General features: G+C 43.2%; 1 protein-coding gene across 5 annotated transcripts in view; it reads left to right on the forward strand.

Moving 5' to 3' along the window:
* The window catches only part of CSNK1G1 (casein kinase 1 gamma 1), a 137,417-nt gene that overhangs the window by 78,219 nt on the left and 38,887 nt on the right, over positions 1 to 20,311 (forward strand). For all 5 annotated transcript variants that reach the window (XM_019533231.1, XM_019533232.1, XM_019533233.1 and 2 more), the window contains exons 5-7: positions 2,136 to 2,287; positions 14,768 to 15,002; positions 19,714 to 19,799. In XM_019533231.1, the coding sequence (XP_019388776.1) occupies positions 2,136 to 2,287; positions 14,768 to 15,002; positions 19,714 to 19,799 (473 nt within the window). The remainder of the gene's footprint in view (positions 1 to 2,135; positions 2,288 to 14,767; positions 15,003 to 19,713; positions 19,800 to 20,311) is intronic.

The following is a 20,311-nucleotide window of genomic DNA, read 5'->3' on the forward strand; positions in this document are numbered from 1 at the left end:
ATGGCTACAGTGTGCACTGCCCCAAACCAGATCTTGGTCCACCAGAGCTGTGCTCCAGCTGCCAGTCAGGCTCCAAGCTGCAGGACAGCTATGGGCAGCTTCCCCAGCTCCCAGGATCCCAGGTAAGGCTGCTGAGCCCAGCACAGTTACGGGCTGCGGGCCCCAGCCTCCCCTGCCCAACCTGGGGTGACCTGCTGCATGCCAGAGGGTGTATAGCATGGACGTTTCCTGAGGAAAAGCAGCAGTAGCACTAGGTGTGCTGCTGCTGCTTGTCTCCAGGGAGCCAAACATCTGTACTCTTCTGGATGCAACCTTTGTGTGTGAAGCGGGAGGAAATAGTTCTAGAAAATGAGGGTTGGAAGGGACCTCAGGAAGTCATCTAGTCCAGTCCCTTGCTCAGAGCCAGGACCATCCCCAACTACCTCATCCTAGATGAGGCTTTGTCTAGCTGGGTCTTAAACCTCCAAGGATGGAGTCCACCACCTTTCTGGGTAACTTGTTCTAGTACTTTACTACCCTTCTCCTGAGAGAGCTTTTCCTAACACCTAACCTAAACTTCCCTTGCTGCAACTTGAGACCATTGCTCCTTGTCCTGTCATCTGTCACCACTGAGAACAGTCTCTAGCTCCATCCTCTTTCGAACCCTCCTTGAGGTAGTTGAAGGCTGCTGTTAAATCCTCTCTGTCTTCTCTTCTCCAAATTAAATAAGTGTAGTTCCCTCAATCTCTCCTCAAGTCATGTCCCCCAGCCCCCTCACCATTTCTGTTATCCTCTGCTGGACTCTTTCCACTTTGTGCACATCCTTTCTGTAGTGGGGACCCCAAAACTGGATGCAGTGCTCCAGATGTGACCTCGCCAGGGCTGAACAGAGGGGAATAATCACTTCCCTCGATTTGTTGGGAAGTGATATATATTTGTTCTCTTGATTTGTTGGGAAGGCAAGTGTGTGTGTGAGTGTATATGCCTTTGAATTTTTGGCATAGCTTTTGGTGCTCTCTTCTGGGGATCTGAGACCTTGGGCTGTGGTGCTAATGGGATTCCAGATGGGTTTGGTTTATTGTGCATCCAGTTCCTGTGTAAGTCTGTAGCGCAAACAAGGGAATAATTATGAAGCAAAGGCTGAAATAGGTCTATGAGAGAACTAGTTTGTCCCGCTGTCTTGCACTAGCACCAGAAGACCCAAGTTCCTGTAACTAGAAGGAACCTCTGAATATGGCAGATGGCTGCAATCCCGTGTATTGAGTGGTCATTCTTAAGGCTTTCACAGGACAGTCTGTTCAAGTAGCATAACACTGCTTTCATTAGCTCAGTCATCTTGGAAGCAGCAGTGCAAAAAGGCTGTAAGCTAAGCTTTGTCCTTTCTGAGCCATTGCTTACTCAACTCATTCAGTGTTGTGATCAGTTCAGTATAGATTTGGCCTTACTGGTAGGCTCTAAGTATGTTCCCATGGCTTTGCTTGTTTGGGATGGGAAAGGTTAGAGAAGTGAAAAGTTAGAACTCCCAATCAGCATGTGCTCTTTGTGACTTGGCAAACTAAAATTATAGATAAACTTAAGTGGTTTGATCTCTCTTTGTCACATGATGAGACAAAGACTTGTTGAATGAGACACAGTTACAGGTAACTGAAATGTGCCATTTAAACGGTGTATAAAGCTGTGCTTAGTAACAACCCTAACAACAACATGCACAACTTAGTTTATAAAAGGAACTTTTTTTGAGTGTAAACTATTTATAGTGAGAGTTGTTTAACTCTCTTGAGCTGTTGATACTGGGGAAAAATGAGGATGTATTTGGTGCTCCATATCTCTGTAATGTTAAGGTGAAATGTTGAATCTCGTAAGTTTGCTGTGACCAAAATATTCACAATGCCAGAATGAAACCTTGTCATATGCTCAGATTTTTCAGAGCGACTAATACTATATACCTTTCCAAGGCTTATTTCAGCAGAGCATGTACTGGTTTAGCCTCCATTTCCTCCATGGCAAGCTCATGTAGAAGCTTGATTTTTCTTGGTGTGCAAGATGTACAATAGGCATTATGTGTAAAAAAATAAAACTGGGGACAGCAAAATATGTATGGTGTACAGGAGTCATAGCAGGTCCTGTCTTGCTGATGTGTGGATTTTTTCTTTCAGCTGAAGGTCTTCCCCAGGTGTACTACTTTGGACCATGTGGAAAGTACAATGCCATGGTACTAGAACTGCTTGGTCCCAGTCTGGAAGACTTATTTGACCTCTGTGACAGAACCTTCACTTTGAAGACGGTATTAATGATAGCCATCCAGCTGGTGAGTACACAGACTAGCAGGATCTCTGCCTTGTGGTTTGAATTAGGCCAGCTTATTTCTAGCAACATTTTAGCTGGAATTCTGCCTTTTGGATGGGTGTGAGCATGCCAGCCTTTGTTAGAAGACTGTTTTGTGAAGATTTATAACTTGTATGTCAAATGAATTCTTGTGGTTAAAGTCTCTTTGACTAGGGAATATTTTTCTTCCTTCCAAATTGGAGTGAAATCCTTGGTTGTGGAAAGAGTGTGGGTTGTTTGGTTGGTTATTTGCTTTCCCTAGTATATAAAGCTGCTTAATCTGAATGACTTTACAAAACATTTATATGGAAAGATGATGACCATCTGAACAGTCATTTAAAGGACCAGCATGAAACACCTAGTCCTCAAGTAGAGCAATTCATAGTTTCATAGTTGGTAGGGTCGGAAGGGACCTGAACAGATCATCAAGTCTGACCCCCTGTCACGGCAGGAAAGAGTACTGTGGTCAAATGACCCCGGCAAGGTGTTCATCCAACCTCCTCTTAAAGGCCCCCAGGGTAGAAGTCAGCACCACTTCTCTTGGAAGTTGGTTCCAGATCCTAGCCACCCTGACCGTGAAGTAGAGCCTCCTGATATCTAACCTGAATCTACCCTCTGCCAGCTTGTGACTGTTATTTCTTGTCACTCCTGGTAGCGCTCAGGGGAACAGGGACTCTCCCATAGCCTGCTGATTCCCTCTTACTGGTTTGTAACAGGCCACTAGATCCCCCCTCAGCCTTCTTTTTTGGAGGCTGAACAGGTTCAGGTCTCGTAGCCTCTCCTCCTAGGGCCTGCCCTGCTGTCCCCTGATCATGCGAGTGGGCCTTCTCTGGACCATCTCGATGCTGGCCACATCCCTCCTGAAAGTGGGCTGCCCAGAACTGGATGCAGTACTCCAGCTGCGGCCTGAGCAGTGTCGCATAGAGGAGGAGGATCACTTCCTTGGCCCTGCTTGAGATGCATCTGTGGATGCATGACAAGGTGTGGTTGGCCTTCGTGACCGCGTCCCCACACCGCCGGCCCATGTTTGTTTTGGCATCAATGACTCCAAGATCCTTTTCTGCCTCTGCACTGATGAGAAGGGAGTCCCCCAGCCTGTAGGTATGCTGATGGTTCTTCCTCCCCACGTGCATCACCTTCCGCTTGTCAGTGTTGAAACCCATCCTGTTCTTATCCGCCCACCCCTGTAACCTGCGTAGGTCCGATTGCAGCCTATTCCTTCCTCCGTTCTAGCGTGCCACATCTTAGTGTCGTCTGCGAATTTGAACAGGGTGCTTTTTACCCCCTTGTCCAAGTCACTGGTGAAGATGTTGAACAGTGCAGGCCTGAGGACCGAGCCCTGTGGGACCCCACTGCCCACATCCCTGCAGGTCAAATAAGACCCATCCACCACCACTCTGGATGCGACCCTCCAGCCAGTTAGCGACCCATTTGACTATGTAGGTGTCGATGCCACAGTCGCACAGATTGTGTGGCAAGAGTCTTTGTGTTGGAGGAAAACAAAATCTTTTAAGATTTTAAGAAAAACCTGAAGAAAGTGCCCTTGTAGCCCCAAAAAGTGGTGGGGGAGAGAAGGAAGAAACAAAAACCACCATCAAGCTGCAGTTGTTAACTCGAGTTAATATGGTTTGTTGTGAAGTAGGCTCATTTTTAACACTGTACTTCCTCCATGCCTTTTGGTGTTTGTAAGTGTGGTGCCTTGAAAAAACTATACTGGGTTGCTCAATCCATTAGCTTTTGAACCAGATCTGGCCCATGGAGCCTCAGCATACAGCCTGAAGAGCTCCACACCAAATGGGAAATCTGGTGACAGAAATTTTGATGATGGGGAATTGGTGGCAATTTAATGCTGCCACCCTCCTCCTCTACCTCCTCTCTTCCCCCTGTGGCTGCATTGAGGTCAAGCCATGACCCCTTTTCCCCTCCCTCCCAAGGCTGGTCATACACCCCCACCCTTGCCTCCATGCAGTTGGATTGGGCCCATCAGCCAGATGTGGCCTGCAGATGGTCTAGGCATCCATCCAGCCTGAGGGGCAGAAAGGTTGAGCACCACTGTGCTATACCATGTGATGAAACAGAAGTGCAGGGAAACAAAGAAAAGTAGCATTAGCAATCACCCATTGATATAAATTATGGGATTCAGTTGTTTTGGTTGCCAGGTACGAAATGCCTTCAAAGGCAGTGATCACTATATGTGGATTTCAGTACCTGGGATGACAAGACAAGTTGGATTGTGCGAGTGTCAGGTTTTAACTTTGAATTCCCTTATTTATATTGTATTTGATGTGTGGTCAAAATGTAAACACCTTAATTCTAAGCCTGGCTCTGCCACTGATGTGCCATGTGGACAGATCACTTTCTTTCACTCTCTTTTCTATTCCATGTCATTTGTCTGCTGAGATCATGAACTCTTCAGAGTCAGAGCAGGCTCGGTATGTGTTTGTGCTGTGCCTAGCACAGTGGGATCTTATGCTAGTGTGATAACAAATAAGGAAAAAGATGTAGCTAGTTTTGTGTTTTATGGCTCAGATGTACTATGTGCAAATTTAGTAAGATACTTAGTGGGAACAATGGAGTAAAGGAAGATAACTTGGACCTACTGTATGCTAAAATAATAATGGATGAGCATGTGTCATCCATTCGTGCTTCTGTGGCACAAATACATTATAAGCATGAGTTAGTCATTGTAGTTTAGCTTTTTGGGCATAAACTATCTTAATATAGCTGAATATTAGTGTGCAATTGTTTCCTCTACGGGAAAGTACAGAAGTAGAGAAAGTATCTTGCAGTAAAGTTGCCTGATGAGGAATTCAAATATGTATCAGTAAATTCCTTTTGGCTGTGAAGACAGTTCAGAAATGACATTAAAATTTGTCACATCCTTTCAGTAATAGTCTAAATCATTTTAATTTATTGCATCCTTTACTGAATTGGTGGGAGTAGAGCTAAAACCTAGCTATGCAGTTCAAAGAATGTGAATAGGACAGTCAATTCTAGCTTGCCAAATTTTGTTCAGCAAACTTTGGTTATGTTTCCTGCACTGACTGAATTTCTTAATACCTGTAGTAATCATTTTGGTTCAGTGAAAGTGTTATCTGTCTCTCTTTAGACCTTGGGATACTTAAAGAATCCTCCAAGTATGGAGAGCTAAGCTGTCCTGCTACCTGATCTCCAGATCATGAAGATTTTTACAGAGACATTGGGAAAATAAGGATATCTAAATTTAAATAACATTAGAAGCTAGAACAGTTTTATCTGTGGGAGAAGGGAACTGTGGTAGACAGGTGATTTAAAAGGGCATTAATATTCTATTTCTGAATCCCTCAGTCCTAACCTTTTATTTCAGATGCTGTATTGATTTGGATTAGAACAGCGACACCTCATGGAGCTGGAAAGGGATAGTCTATCTTGGAGGTTTTTGTGACATTACACCTGTCTTCAGATCTGTACCTTTTGAACAATGCTGATAATTTGAGAGCTTAAAGCAGTGTGAGATGGATATGGGGGTTTAGGAGTTAATTATGGGACAAAATGGAGATTTCACACGGCATCTCTAAGCTTAAGAAAATGCCTTCATTCTAAGGACTCATGACACTTCAGTTTGGGCAGCAAACATGGTTATTTTAAATCTTGAGGACCATGCCTGGCTTCTTCAGGAAAGAGTGCCATATTTTCTCCCATACACCATGCCCTGGAATATAATATACACCTTGTTTTTGAAAGGCAGAATGTAAAGTGAAAAAAAGTTCTTCCCTTGTAACTGAGTAGCAGCAGCTAGGGAGCCAGATCTGCTCCCAGTGGATTGCTGCAGATTTTCCTTGGTTTTTACCTGATAAGTGGCAGAACCTGCTCTTACCATATTTTTGGCATATAATGTGCACATCAGTTTCCAGCAGCTAGTGTTTTGGCAGGGAAAAGTGCATGTATGAAAAACAAAAGAACAAAAAACTAACCCCCCCAATAAATAAATAAATAAAATGGTAAGCTGGGTATCCAATTGAAGCTCACATAGTGCCTCCACCTGAACATAGTCTCAGTATTTCCATCTCTTCTTGCCTGGCTCAGACTAGTAGAGGGAATAGATTTCCCAGTTTCATATGGTTGCATTAATCTACCACATATTTATGGCTGTTATCAAGTAAACAATGCTGATTAATGTGTTAGAAATGGGCAATCGGACTTGAAGAGTTATGGAGAATTTTCATTTCCACGATAGTTTGGTGCTTGCACTCATGTTTTCTTTAGGGTTTCTTTTGGGGGAAGTGAGATGCTTGTTGACTGAGGGTAAATTTTTCAAAAACCCTTTAACTTTTTTCATTTACCAAACATCAGGAAGCAAATGTTTGTCAGCTGAAACAGGGAATCTAGCAAGTGACACTTTCTCTTGAGAGACTGATCCCTTTTCTCCTGACCTCCAGTGTTTTTTCCGTATTTGCTTTGCTGCTGGCTCAGCCTGAGAGCATAAGAGGAGCCAAAGATGCTCCTGTAAAGATGCTGCTAAAGTCAGTCTCCTGTGGTTTTGATTACCTCAGCAGGACTGATCACAATCACAGATGCAGCTTTAGACTATATCTGCAGCAAATTAAAAGCTGGCAAGAATTTCAGAAGTTAGTCTTTTGCTTCTTTCTTGTGCCATGTGGTCCATTTTTTTTTCTTTTTTCTGCTTCTTTTTTGCTTTCTGTGACATCCCCGAAGATTTGAGTCTATGATGGAGGGGCTTAACCCTTATAGATATTTGAAGGAAGTAAATGCTAGCAAAGGAGAGGGATTTACAAGGGGTGCAATTGGAAGTAAAGGGGTAAATTTAAGTAAATGCTAAGCTCTCTAAAAGGAAAAAGAAAACCCTTCTTGGCAGTGAGATCTATTAAGTTGTGTTATAGTATCTCCAGGGAAGAGATGAAAACCTGTTTGGAACATTTAAAATTAGACTGCACAATAGGAAATCCTGCCTTGGCAGGAGGATAAACTACATGGGTCTTAATGTTATGCATTTCTATAATAAATGTTTGTTTCTCTTAGAGCTAGAGCAGCAGATTATAAAGTGCAATTAGACAGAATCTGAAAGGATTTTTTTCTGATGATGATATACCTATATTTCGCATACCTTTTTAATATTGTATAAAAAGCCTGGGTCAAGGCAGTTCTCTCTTCCTTGTCCATTGAGAATTCTGTAGGTATATTATTCCTCTAACTCATTCATCTCTGATGCATTACATTGCCCCCTTAAGAGTATCAAATTGGCATTGCTTTCGTTATCATCCCGTACACAGCTGGAATGGATTCCAGAGGCAATTTACTTCAAGAAAACAATGTTCCTGAAATGATGCAAAGTTTTAAAATACAAAATGGGCTTCTGCACTAATTCCAATCCCAGAAGTCCATAAATCGTGAGTCAGGGCCCAGAAGATCATAAGGTGATTTATTCTTTTTAAATAATGCTTTGGTTTTGTGTCCTGACTTTGAGACTCCCATGCCTACTCCCAGTGTATGTGATTCACTGAAGCCTTGGCAACTCGCAAATTTATCCTGAGAAATGTAATTTGGACTCTTGCTGCAAGCAGTCTCCCTGGAGAACCCAAGCAAGAGGAGAATCCATTGTATTGGGCACTAAAGAAGTACTTCCAGCCCCTGTCTCAGGCTGCAATCTAGAGTAGGTCATAAGAGTGCTTTTGTGAGGCTGAAGCTGGACATGCAGCCCCTTAGACTTAATAGCTAATAAAAGGCAACAATTCCAAATTCCTGCTGAACTGATCTGGTTTTAGACGTGGCTTGCAGCAGAAAGTCTTTGTCATTCACTGGGAATGCCCTGAAGCACACAGTAGCACAAGCGCCAATGCACCTTTGAGACTTGGATTTGCTGCTTTAAAAAAAATGTCAGGTTTAAGACTTTTTTTTGCGCAAGGTTTTTCTTGAAGGACACAAGCAAAATCTCCCTTGAATCACACTTTTCTACCTTTTCTGTAAGGAATGGCTCCTACTTGCCCATGTGCAAATATGAAAACCAGCAACACAAATATGAATACAACTTCTGAAAATCATTTTGTAATGTGGTGCTTTTGTACTACAAAAATGATTGCATGATTGAAACAGTTATTTCAGGATCAGTGTGCTAACACTTATGCTTAAGCTCTTATACCTAGTTAACAACATCCTGGATTAATTGTTGGACTGTGCATGTGTAGTTTTGCAGCCATGGCTTATCAGTAGTTTGAATTCAGATTCTTCGAATCCACAACAGAGATCTCTTCTCCTGTATAAAGGTGGGTACAACTATGTTGGATTAGATGTGGGGTTCATGTAGCCTGGGAGTACATAGGAGCGACTGGTATGGGGATGCATGCTTTTATCTTCTCTGAGCTTAGGCCATCCAAGGAGCAAAATACTTGCTGTTGACCAGTTGTGAAAAGTTAGGTGGTCTGTTTAAAGGCAACTGCTTTCTAGGCTGTTTAGTAAATGCCCTTGTTGATTTGAAAAAACTCAGTTGTCCTAACTGACTGAATTTTGTGATGGGTCTCCTGGCACAGTGTAGAAGTGGAGACTTGGAGGTATAGCAGAGTAAAGAGTTTGGCTTTCTAGGAGTAAAGAGATGGAAATGTAAAAGATTCTGTGGTTGTTTATATCTTCCCTTCCTGGCACTTCATGCACTATAAATGAAAATGCTCCAGATCAATATCTTGCAATGCTACTGCAGCGTATTAATTCAGTGACTGTATAATCTACAAAATATCTTTTATCCCTGCTTTTGTGTCTTGTTGTGAAAAATGCTTTTAGATTTTTTTTTAAATAAAAGCCTTGTTTTTATTTAAGCATCAGCTCTGCACCTGAGTTGTCTGTCCCAATAAGTGACTGACCCGGATCATCAAGGCAAAATGGAGTTAAACGATTGTAATGCATTTAAAATTTTGCTGTGTCTGTGGGGCTTTTTAGGCACCATTCAGTCCCTTTTTTAAAGGGGAACTTATTCCAAGTGTACCTTCCCTTTTGAGTAATAGTCGAGTTTTACATCCTTACTTTTGGGAGTCTTGTGCCCTGGAACATTGATCAGAGACTCTGTCTTACTGTATCTGTAGAGTTCTCTTCAGCCTTCCCCTTGCATGGGGGGTGAAGGGTGATGTACGCTTCCCTTTCTTCGGTCCCTTTCAATTGCCTGGTTGAGGCAGAACACTCTTCTGCTATTCCTAGTGGCCTACAAACCCTGGGGAAACACTTAATCATACCAGTATATCGTACTCTTGCCACGTTGGCTACCCTGGGAAGTGGTTGAGAGCCTCTAATTGTTTTTGATTCCATTTTACTTTTCTCTGACAAGAGCTGCTAGTAGCTTTTAGGTCTGGCTCAGAGCCTTCTCCTGTGCCTGCTTGTGGTGCAGTGCCACAGAGTACTGCCATTTTGTGGATCATCATCTTTTTAAAAAATAGAGGGGGGGAAAAAAAAGAGGAATTAAATATGTGTGTGGGGGCGAGAGGGGGAGAGAAGAAGCAGAAAAAAGAGAGCTTCTCATTTGTCTTCATCCTCTTTGGGTCAGGCTTTTTTCCCTTTTTTCTCTCCTGTTCTGGAGGTAGGCCCAGAGAATGGCTTTGCCCAGAACTGTCACTGCTCTCTGGTCTTCATGCTGTTCCTCACACAATGGCCCGATTCCTTCATTTGATGGCAGTCCTTTTCTCATCTGGTGGAGTCATATCCCTAAGAGCCGTTCCACCTGCTGTTCTGCCTGCTCCTCCATACCTGTGCAGTTGGCAAACCAGCAGTCGTCTCAGTCAAGATCCAGGGATCACCAAAAGCAAACAAAGAAGCCTGTCTTCCTTTTTTTGTCGAAGTGTCATTAGGATGATGCCTCTGAGACTTCTTGGCCCTGGAGGATTACTGCAGAAGCTCGGCAGTTCTTAAAGCCTGACATCTTGGCAGCATCCTCTGGCAACAAAGCCCTTGGATCAGGGTATAAGAGGTAAAAAGAACAAGCAATTCTGTTTCGGTCAGGAGGCGTGGTCCCTTGGTCTGCAGTGGGTTCTGGGGCCTCTTCACCATCTCCCAAGGCAATGGAGCTGGAGGACATTACTAAGGTACCATCTGCTTGTCAAGCAGTGCCATTTTTCCCAACATGTTGAGGCAGCCCTGCAGCACTGTTGAAACTGGCAGTTTTCGTGCCAAAATAGCTCAGGCACTAAAACCCATCCAGTACTAGTCAGCTGGCATTACAACCAACTACAGTCATCTGGTACAAAATCCCTGTTGCCACTAGTGCTTATCCAATCCTAGACCAAGGGTGCTCAGCTCCTGGCACCATGTCATCTGGCCTGTCGGACTCCCCGTTAATTTGTGGGGAGCCCTGCAGGCTGTGGCCCTGTGTGCTACATTGGGCACAGAACATGGCACAGTGTCTGAGCCCCGCGTGCGAAGGCCATTCATCTGGCCTGTGTGGCTAAACCTGTGAGCACCACTGCTGTAGACCAGTTGTTGCTGGGTTTTTTTCCTTGTGCTCATCCAGATTTTACTAAGGTACATCTCTCCCTTGTTCAGGTGAAAGTGTAAATGCCAGCTATGCTTGACACCCAGACAAAGTATCCTTCTATCCACACTCTTCAGTGCTCTACCTGTGTAGTTAGTCTGGCTCACACTCTGAGCCTTCTGGAAAGTACATGTCAAATTTGAACAGCCATACTGCAACAATCTATACACATGCTGTCTGCCCCCCGGATGGGATTTTGGTCATGTGCTCAGGAGATGCAAACACCAGAGTACCTAGCCTGATTTTGCAAGACTGCTTGGTCTGTTTCTCTCTTGCATGAGCACAAAGTATTTTTGTTGCCTGAGTTCTAGACATTGTAGCAAATGGATGTTCGTTCCCTTATTTCTTTTACAGGGTTCTTTCCAGAAGGTGTCTTCCCTCTGTGACAGGGAGCTGTAGAGAGATTTCTCCACATCTCAAGGGTGGGGAGGTGTGTTACTCTGGGTACTTTCTGATTCCACATTACCACCCTCTCCCTCCATAAGATACTTGGTTTGTTTTGCAGAGGGCAGAATAAAGAGAAGAATATTTTTTTCAGAGTTACAACTGTACAGAGCAGGGACAGAGTTTGATCTCCAGCTCATTGACCCTCCCTTTCCTGCTTAAAAAGCTAAAACCAAAAGCTAAAACCCTACTTGCTGCTGAAGACTGGTCTCTCAGAGTAGATCTCTAATTTTGAAAAAAGCTAAAAAGTCTGCAAAGCTATAAAATAGGAGGAGATGCACCAGGAGCAGGCAAAAAACATAAGTGTTGCCAGAAAAAGGTTAGCTTTAGTAGAACATCAAGAGCATTGGAAAGGAGGTGGTCATTAACACTTGTGGGTTGAAGAACAATGAGCCATTAAGTCGATTTGACTCCCTCAGCTGCCTGGATAGTAATACCACTGCCACTGCTGGGCAGCTGATTTTTGGAGCAGGAATCAAAGCAGAGTGCTGCTGTTCTGAACAGAAAATAAGCTTCTCTGTGTAAGGTGTACATTCCAGTTTGGGGAAAGAGGGGCATGTAAGAAAATACTGTAGCCTTGGCCCTAAGAAATCTCAGTGCTTTTATTTGCAAGCTCAAGTTCAAGATGGTCGTGGCAGTAGTAAGGCCCTCCCTTTATCAAAGGAACTGGCTCTCACCTCTCAACTTGCAGAACACTTTTATAGTCACATTAACCTGAGCTAATTGTGCCAAATGTCTCCTTTTTGTGGTGGGTCAGCATCTTCATCAAATGGATATCAAACAGTCTTTAAAGGTAGTTACATCAACAAGAAGGCGGGGCAAATTACAAGCCCTTATGGCTGTTTCATTTCTTTATACAGTCTAGCCAAATTAGGTGACCTTGAACCTACCTGAAATTCATCTGTCATGTATTTACTTTCACCAGAAGCAGCAACATCTACTTGTTGGAGAGTATATGTGGGTGGGTTGTTTTCCTTGTTGCATACAAGCTGAGGCTGTTACTGGTGCTTTGCCAGAAAACTTCTTTCTTTCTTGAGAGTTTTGGGCAAGTGAGAAGTTCAGATATCTTTAATTCTTGACCTGGATCCAGAGCTAGTAGTTGTTTGGCAGTTTTGCTATTCTCAGTCTTTTTCCTTGGGTTGTGGTGTCTGCTGAACCCCACACAAGGATATGTATAGGCCTCCCCAAGAAGACCTGTCCATGCTCCCTGCTCACATATTCCTATATCAATGTCTCAGGCTAGGAATCCTCAAGCAGTGGAAAAAGCTGAAGAGTGGCTTGAGCCACCCCTAGTTATAACCTGGGAACCCTCTGCAACTGGAGGTGTAAGTTACTTCAAAAGACGCTGCTTTCCAGAAGATTTTGAAAGTGTTCATTGCAGGTGTCTTGGTCCTACAAGTAGGAATATGCAGAGACTCATGTTCTGATTACAAATATAAGCAACTTTACCAGCTCCCAAATGCAATCAGCAGTAAGGCTCACCAGTACAGACTTTCACTACTTTTAATTAAGGGCTTAACTCTTTTTAATAGCTATACTGTCATGAGGAGATCCATGTGTGATCATACACTTCAGTTGGCAACAGAACTGTTTGCTGGACAGCAGTGTGGCTTTACGTTTGCTCATTTTTTTTTTTTTATTCCCAACTGAGCGTGTGTTTTGCTGGTTGGAGAGGGATCCCAGTACTGAGGTTTAGCACATTCACCCATAGCGGTCTTACAATGCTGCATTTCCTGTATTAGAGCTGATGTTATTCCAGTTTCTGCCCGAAGTGCTGGGTTTCTTTTGTTTGTTTAGATTTTTTCTGCCTCATTTTAGAATTTAACTGTCTTCTAGGAGAGGGAGATGAGGCTTAGCTTTGTAATTGGGGTTGTTTGCTGACTGCTCTTTGTTTTGTGACCTCTGGAAAAAAAGACCCATAGTTTTGGGGGTCCCATTTTGGTGCACTGTTTCCATGACTGAAGGGCATTTTTGTGAAAAGAACACTTTCTTCCTCAATTTCTCCTCTCCTACCTCCACCCAAGGAAAAAGTCTCTGGAACATTACTTATTATAATGATGTAGCAGAACAGGCAGCCTGTGTGAATGTACCTGTTAAGGGCACGGGCACACATACAGTAGTATGTGTACGTGGTATGGAGCAGTTTCAAAAGGGGACCTGCTGATCCCAAGTGGGCAGAAGCTGCTGTTGTCTAACACTCAATTTGTAGAGGATCTGAGAATGATACAAATGTAGCTACTGCTCCAGCCAGGGTTAAAGTTGGAGCTGGTTTGCTGTGTCTCATTCCATGTTTGTCCACACTGTGAATGCAACAGCTGTTGTGCAGTTCAAAGCAAGTCACGCCCCCCCCACCCCCGGTCCCCTCCTCTTTTTCAAACATTAGAAAGATGTGGATGTGGCCATACCATAAAATGTGATGCTCTCAGGGGCATAGAGTTAAATGCAAGTTTTGTATCTTGGACAAGTCTCAGTTATTCCATTAAGTAGTTGTACGTTTTCTCCATAAGGCTTTTGAAATAAATATTCCCCTGAAGTGCTAAGCCCAACCATTGCTTCTATTGGTTCATGAAAGCCACTGTTTCTAGCATCCTATTGAACAAGTAAGAAGGAAATCATAAGTGTAACAAAGTAAATATACTTTTAAGTTTGTATCATCTGCAGGCAGTAATGCTAAGAGAACTTTCAGTAATGTGGTTTTAAATTTACCCCCTTTTTTTTAATAACAAAAGTGACAGACTGTGAATAAGGCAAACTATTCATGTAAAAACAGTTGCTCGTGGCAGCATGACAGGAGATCCAGGGTTTGTTGGCATGATGGGCTTTAGGTTGGAAATGTAAATGGCGTAAATCCTTTTCCAGGATGTGATGGCAAAAAATTAGAGTTGGACAGTGGTTTAACAGTTGCCTATAATCACTTGAAATTATTTTTGCTATTTCCGATTGACAGCTGATACAAAGTGGTGATTTTCTTGTTAATGAGTGTTAAGGAATAGAAATCCCTTTCAAAGAAGTTGATGTGATTTGAGGTAGCACATGGACCAAGAGAAGAAAACGGTGAAGTCGAGACCGTAAGGAAAGGCTTTGGAAAAGATGAGGGTTGTCTCTGTAGTCTGGTTTAAAACTGGTTTTAGAAATTTAGTACCAAAAAAACCCTGGCTACTTGTTGCTGCTCTCTGTGAAGTTCTTCTGAGGGTCATGTTCTTAAACTCTGTGATTTAATTCCTTTCCAGTATAATCTGGTGTTTAGCACAAGGGACTGGGGAGTAAGAGTTATGGTCACTGTTCCTAGTTTTCCCATCCAAATATATCCCACTCCTTCACCCACATCAGGATACTCTTTGCCATGGTTTCCCTCTCTCATATTGTGTTCCACCTTATAATATTTGATGTTTACATCCTAGGATCTTGGGTTTTGCAAAGGGTTTTGTTCAGTATGGAGAGCAAATGAGTCAGTAGCAAAGTGTAAAAGTTGGTGGTCTTTTTCTCAATAACTTTTGCCTTATGCTTTTGCAGATCTCTCGAATGGAATATGTGCATTCAAAGAACCTCATTTACCGAGATGTCAAGCCAGAAAACTTCCTTATTGGCCGGCAAGGCAATAAGAAAGAACATGTAATTCACATCATAGACTTTGGATTGGCGAAGGAGTACATTGATCCTGAAACCAAAAAACACATACCTTACAGGGAACACAAGAGCCTAACTGGAACCGCAAGATACATGTCCATCAATACGCATCTTGGCAAAGGTCCGTTCAGTTTATGTAACTTACTGTACTTCTTATTGTTTGTAGTAAGTGCACTGTATTCTCTGACACAGTTACAGCCATAGGTTGACCCTACATCATTCCAGTACCACTTAGATCATCTCGCAACCATTCAGTTTGTACATTTTGTGGCATTGCTGTCTTCAGAGACGAACTTTTTTTTTAGAAGCAAGATGGCTGGTATGTTGAAACTAGAAACCCCATTATGAGGGTCTTTTAAAACTGTAGGGGAAAAATGCTAAGGGATATTTGAAAGGGAACAGTTCTGTGAAGGTAAGTTGAAGGACAAGGTTTTTATGTCCATATTATGTGCAGCAATTGATGTTTTTTTCTGCACTTTTTTGATAACTTAAGTGTGGCTTGGTACCATCCAATTTCAGAGCCATTGCTGATTCAGTCACTTTATATTGCTTTGCAGAAGGGAACAAATGCAGTTTCTAACTGTTTGGTTTCCCCTGGCATCCAGCTGCAGTGTTTGATACGTCCAAATCCCCCAGGTTAACAAGCCAAAGACATTGCTCTTCAACCACAAAAATACGAATCTCTCTCTGAGCCAGCTGAGGTTTTAAAGCTTGTTGGGGTGACTGGTAGCATGCTGAACTTGTTGGGTTAGCTGCTACATCTCCTATACCAAATGCCAACTAAATGACAGAGGATTGGCTCAGGTTTGTAGTACTATTAACAAAGCATCATTTGGCTTTCAGAGGTTGATTTTCTTAATAAAATCAAAAGCAACTTTTTTTTTGAAGGTCTGAATGAATGGAGTTCTGTGTTAAATATTTATATCCACTTAAGGTTTCTGGAAGAGTTGTTCAATAGGATATTCTTTGAGTGGCCTCTGTACATTTCCAGTTGTGCGATCCAGGTGCTTCACATGTCATCTGGACTATTCTAGAGACCTTGGGCCTCTCTCTCTTCACTCTCCTGCTTTTGTACCCTCAAAAAACCTATGCAAGGATCCAGGAAGTGAGAGGGGATGAGCAGTCCCAATGAATGCTTACTCTCTAGAAGTCCAGGAGCTAATGTCACAAATGTCTTGATCCCACAGCTGGAATATGCACAGGGCAGTCAAACACCACTTATAAGGGAGCAGTGCTCATGTCTGTTGATAAACCACTGACTTCGGTAAGCAAGAACTACATTTTGAGATTGTGGGTGATTTAGCTATGCCTTTTAGGGCTGCGTGAAGCTTTGGTTCCTGATTCGATTTGGCAGCTGAATCTCCAAATCCAAATCAAATCAGGAAACCCTTTAATCTCTCCAAATTGAATCGGAAAGATTCGGACATAGACACAGCTTTAAATGTTTTGTTCTAATACTTCAAGGTACTAGGCAGCTTGTAAATAATGTGATGCTGGGGTGCATGGAGTGTCCCACAGGAGTGCAGAGGTCCTGTCCCCCCTGTGTGCTCGGCGGCGAACCCGGAAGTGGACCAGAAATACTTCCAGACCCGCTGAGGAGCGCGCTAGGGGCCCTCCCTCTCGTGCCCCTACCCAACTTGGCAACTGGTGCCTCCAGGGTCAGGGCCAGTGCATATGGGGTCTCCCTGCAGCCAATCACCAAGCCGGGGGAGGGGAGTGCACAGGGTCCATGACACACACACCCACCCACCCCGGCAGACCCGCAAGTGGACCCGAAGTACTTCTGGTCCACTTCTGGGTTTGCCGCCAAGCACATGGCAGAGGGTGCGCTCCTGTGGGGGGTGCTCCATCTGCCCCAGCATCGCAGCATTCACGAGCTGTGTCTGATACCTCGACGTATGTAGAAAAAACATTTAAAGCTGCGTCCATGGCTGAATTGCTGATTCTCCAAATTGGCATCGAATCTTCAGATTCGGATTCAGACTAATTGAACCAGGGACAGTAATCTGAATCAACTAATCGAATTACTGTCCTCAGTTCAGGCTGAATTCTAGTTGAATATGGCCCATTTCGTGCACCCCTAATGCCTTTACAATTATTTGCATCTTTTCAGAGTCCTTTAAAGGAAACGAATGCTTATTTTTATCTTGAAGTGATTACTTTAAGAGCTTGAATTTATTTTCAGAGCAACTTTTTCTCACTTGCTTCTAGAGGCCTTGCTTTTGTAAAGTGTGCTCGTTTCCGAGATGTCAGTTTTGAGAAGATGGCATGATCTTGTGAGAAGTGGAGAAATCCGCCCCCTAGTGCACAAATATGTTTAAAAGCCATGAACAATGCATTTCATGCAAGCCCTCCTTTTACACTAGAATGTAACAGTTAAGACTGTTGTAAATCTTTGAGGCTTTACAGGGCTTTGCAGTAAGGGTGGTGTCTTAGCAAGTTTGACCCAGACACATTTTCTTCCTCTGTAAATGCAAGGTGGTCCTAATCCCTAGATCAGCCTTGATAACTTTAAACTGGTTATTTAATGTGTACATTGTTCCTTTTAAGGACTGAAACAAAAAGCAGTTTTGTTTTGATTAGTTGCTTCTTGTTGATTAATATAGCCATATCTTAACTTAGTGGCATTGAATTGAGTTGAACTCTCTATTTACAGCTCTTAGAGCTGTGCACTAGCTTCAGATCTGTCCTTTTCTGCTCTCCCCATGTACTATTTGGAAAGCTACCTCTGATAGCAGTTTCCAAAGCAAGTCATGCTATGCAAAGCACTGCCTGTTTCTGTTCAGGCAAATTACAGGGTACTCGAGACAACTCTTAACCATACTGCGGTCCAGCATGTAGGCTGGATGACTGACTGGGCCTGTTCCACATCAAGCTCTGAATGTGTGACTAGCCTGTAGGTGGAGGGGAGTCCCAGTTCTGTAACTTGTGAGCAAAGCAGCCTTATCTGTACACCACATCCTTGACAAGACTTTGAAGATGTATTTTCTGAACTGAAGTAATACAATAGATAATGCTTTCTAATTTAAGTTACCATATTTACTTTATTTTAAGACAAGGTACCCCCCATTTAACATGGTGGGGGGAGACCCTTCATTTTAAAATCAAGTTGGACAGCCACTGGTTGGTGTGGGATTTTCCCATGCTTCTGGGCTTTGCTGGTTGCCCCAGCCTCCATCTTTCTGCTACATGTCTCAGGGTATTTTTAATCCTTCCTCAGAGACATTAAGTGTTGGCTGAAGCCAGGGCTGGGACCTTGACTGGGGTGTGTCAGTACGTCTGCTGGGACCAAAGGTTGAGGCTCTGGGCTAGTGGTTCTTGCCCCCGCAGGGTCTGAGTGATCGCTGTATTTGGAAGGAATTTTACTCTGTGGTTCAATTGGTTTGGACTGTGGAGGGGGTTGCCTTCCTCTGTAATATTGGTACTACAGAGGAACTACTATGGACTGTGGTATGGAGGTGGGGGGGAGGTTACCTGGGATCTCCTGAGCATAGATTGACAACATTTCATAGAAGCGGGACATTGGCTGCTCTGGTTCCTTGGTTCTACTTGTGGCAGGTTAGGGTGTTAGGTCTGTGTTGTGTCAGGGTTGACAGTGGCCTTATGTAGAGTTTAGATTGTGATTTGTATGGGATGGTCTGGATAGGGATGATCCTGCCTCAGGCAGGGCGTTGGATTAGGCGACCTCTGGAGGTCTCTTCCAGCCCTATTACTCTGAGTCTGAGTATGAGGGCAGTGGAGGGGGGAGGTAGCTGCTGTGGCTCAGACTCCAGCCCCTACCCTGGTTTGGGGCCATAGTTGCAGCTGCTGCTGGTCCTCCTCCCTGCCTTGCCTCTGCACCCTGCCATCTCACCCCTGCAGCATCTTCCCCCATCCCCCTGCCCCTTCCCTTTCCTCTTGCTTCACAATGGCAAGCTCTGTGCACATTGCAGCCTGAACATGGCCCCAGTCCAGCTCTGTAAGACTGGCACACAGCCCACATAGCTGCTCTGGGGCTAGGTTGGGGCTATGCTCAGCGCCTCAGGTTAGAGTGGGAATGGAGCCTGAGCCTGGCTGTGGAACAGGCTGCTTGATGTCTCCATACCACCTGCCCCCCCACTGCAGTGGTAGGGGGTATGAATTAAGGAAGATCCTCCAATAAATGGATTCTGTACATGGAAAATTACAGCAAATTTATACATTTTCTATGTATAAAGTCTAATTATTAGGGGTAGCCTTAAATACAGGGTCATCTTAGAGTCAAGTAAATATGGTAATATATTATCTCTTCTACTTGTGATCACACAAACCACATTCTCGCTCTCATTCTCTCAGCTGTAATTAGTTAAATAGATTATCCCTGTGGCAACTGTAGCATATGCATTCAAGGAAATATTCTGTGGGAAAAACATGTTTTTTAATTGCTTCAATGTGATGAGCTATAGAAGCATTTGGGAAAAGTGCCAGTACCATGTGAATTGTGAACTCTGTAACTGCCCATTGGATATTTCGAGGTCTGTTGACAGTCTGCAGAATAGTTTGGGAACAACCTTTTCTCTTATAGTATTAACACTTTAGCCCTTCATTATTTTTGCAGTGATGAGCATTCTTTCATACAGTACAAGATGTCTCAAATTATGAACTTTCAAATGGCTTTTTTGTGTAGCCTGATTTACCACTAGTTGATGTCTCAGTGTTATGTTTGCTTGCCATGGGGGATAGTATGATGTATGTTTTTGTACATACAGAACTAGAAAGCCTTGTCGTAATAGTTTATTTAGAAAGAAAATTTAGGTTATGGACCAATTTTATTTTGACGGCTGCAGCAATATGTGATCTCTTGTACCTTTCAGAGCAGAGTCGGCGTGATGACTTGGAAGCTCTTGGCCATATGTTCATGTATTTCCTTCGCGGCAGTCTGCCCTGGCAAGGACTGAAGGTATGTGCTAAAAATGTGTCAGCACATTTCACTCTTAAGATTCACCTTGGGCTGAAACTTTCCATTCTTTGTCATAATATGATTTGTTTCTCAAAATGTGAATACACTAAATGTATCCTTGAAAATGCTTCATAGCATAAGGGGTGGGTGAGAGGAAAAATCTTGAAGTATCCCTGTAGTGAAAAATGGCCAGAAGCTGAAACTTTGCAAGAATGTGATACTTCTTTTGGGAAGATGGTTTAAGAATATTTGGATTTTGATATGACTAGTCTTTGAATATTCAGAAAGCTATACATATATGTGCATTAAGAAACTTAACTTCATTCTATAACTGTCCCTTAGGGCTGGATTTGAAATTTTAAGCTTTTCTTCAGTACCGTTTACCTGATCCAAAGTGTGCAATAGTTGATTGGGGAAACTCAAATCATCAGTCTGTAAGCCCCGTCAAAGTATTTACAGAGCAGGTCATTAAACTTTAAATACTACAAACCTATTTTTCTTTTAAAAACAAC

Source organism: Crocodylus porosus, unplaced genomic scaffold (assembly GCF_001723895.1).
Source record: "Crocodylus porosus isolate Cpor-Errol unplaced genomic scaffold, CroPor_comp1, whole genome shotgun sequence".
NCBI classification, from domain to species: domain Eukaryota; kingdom Metazoa; phylum Chordata; order Crocodylia; family Crocodylidae; genus Crocodylus; species Crocodylus porosus.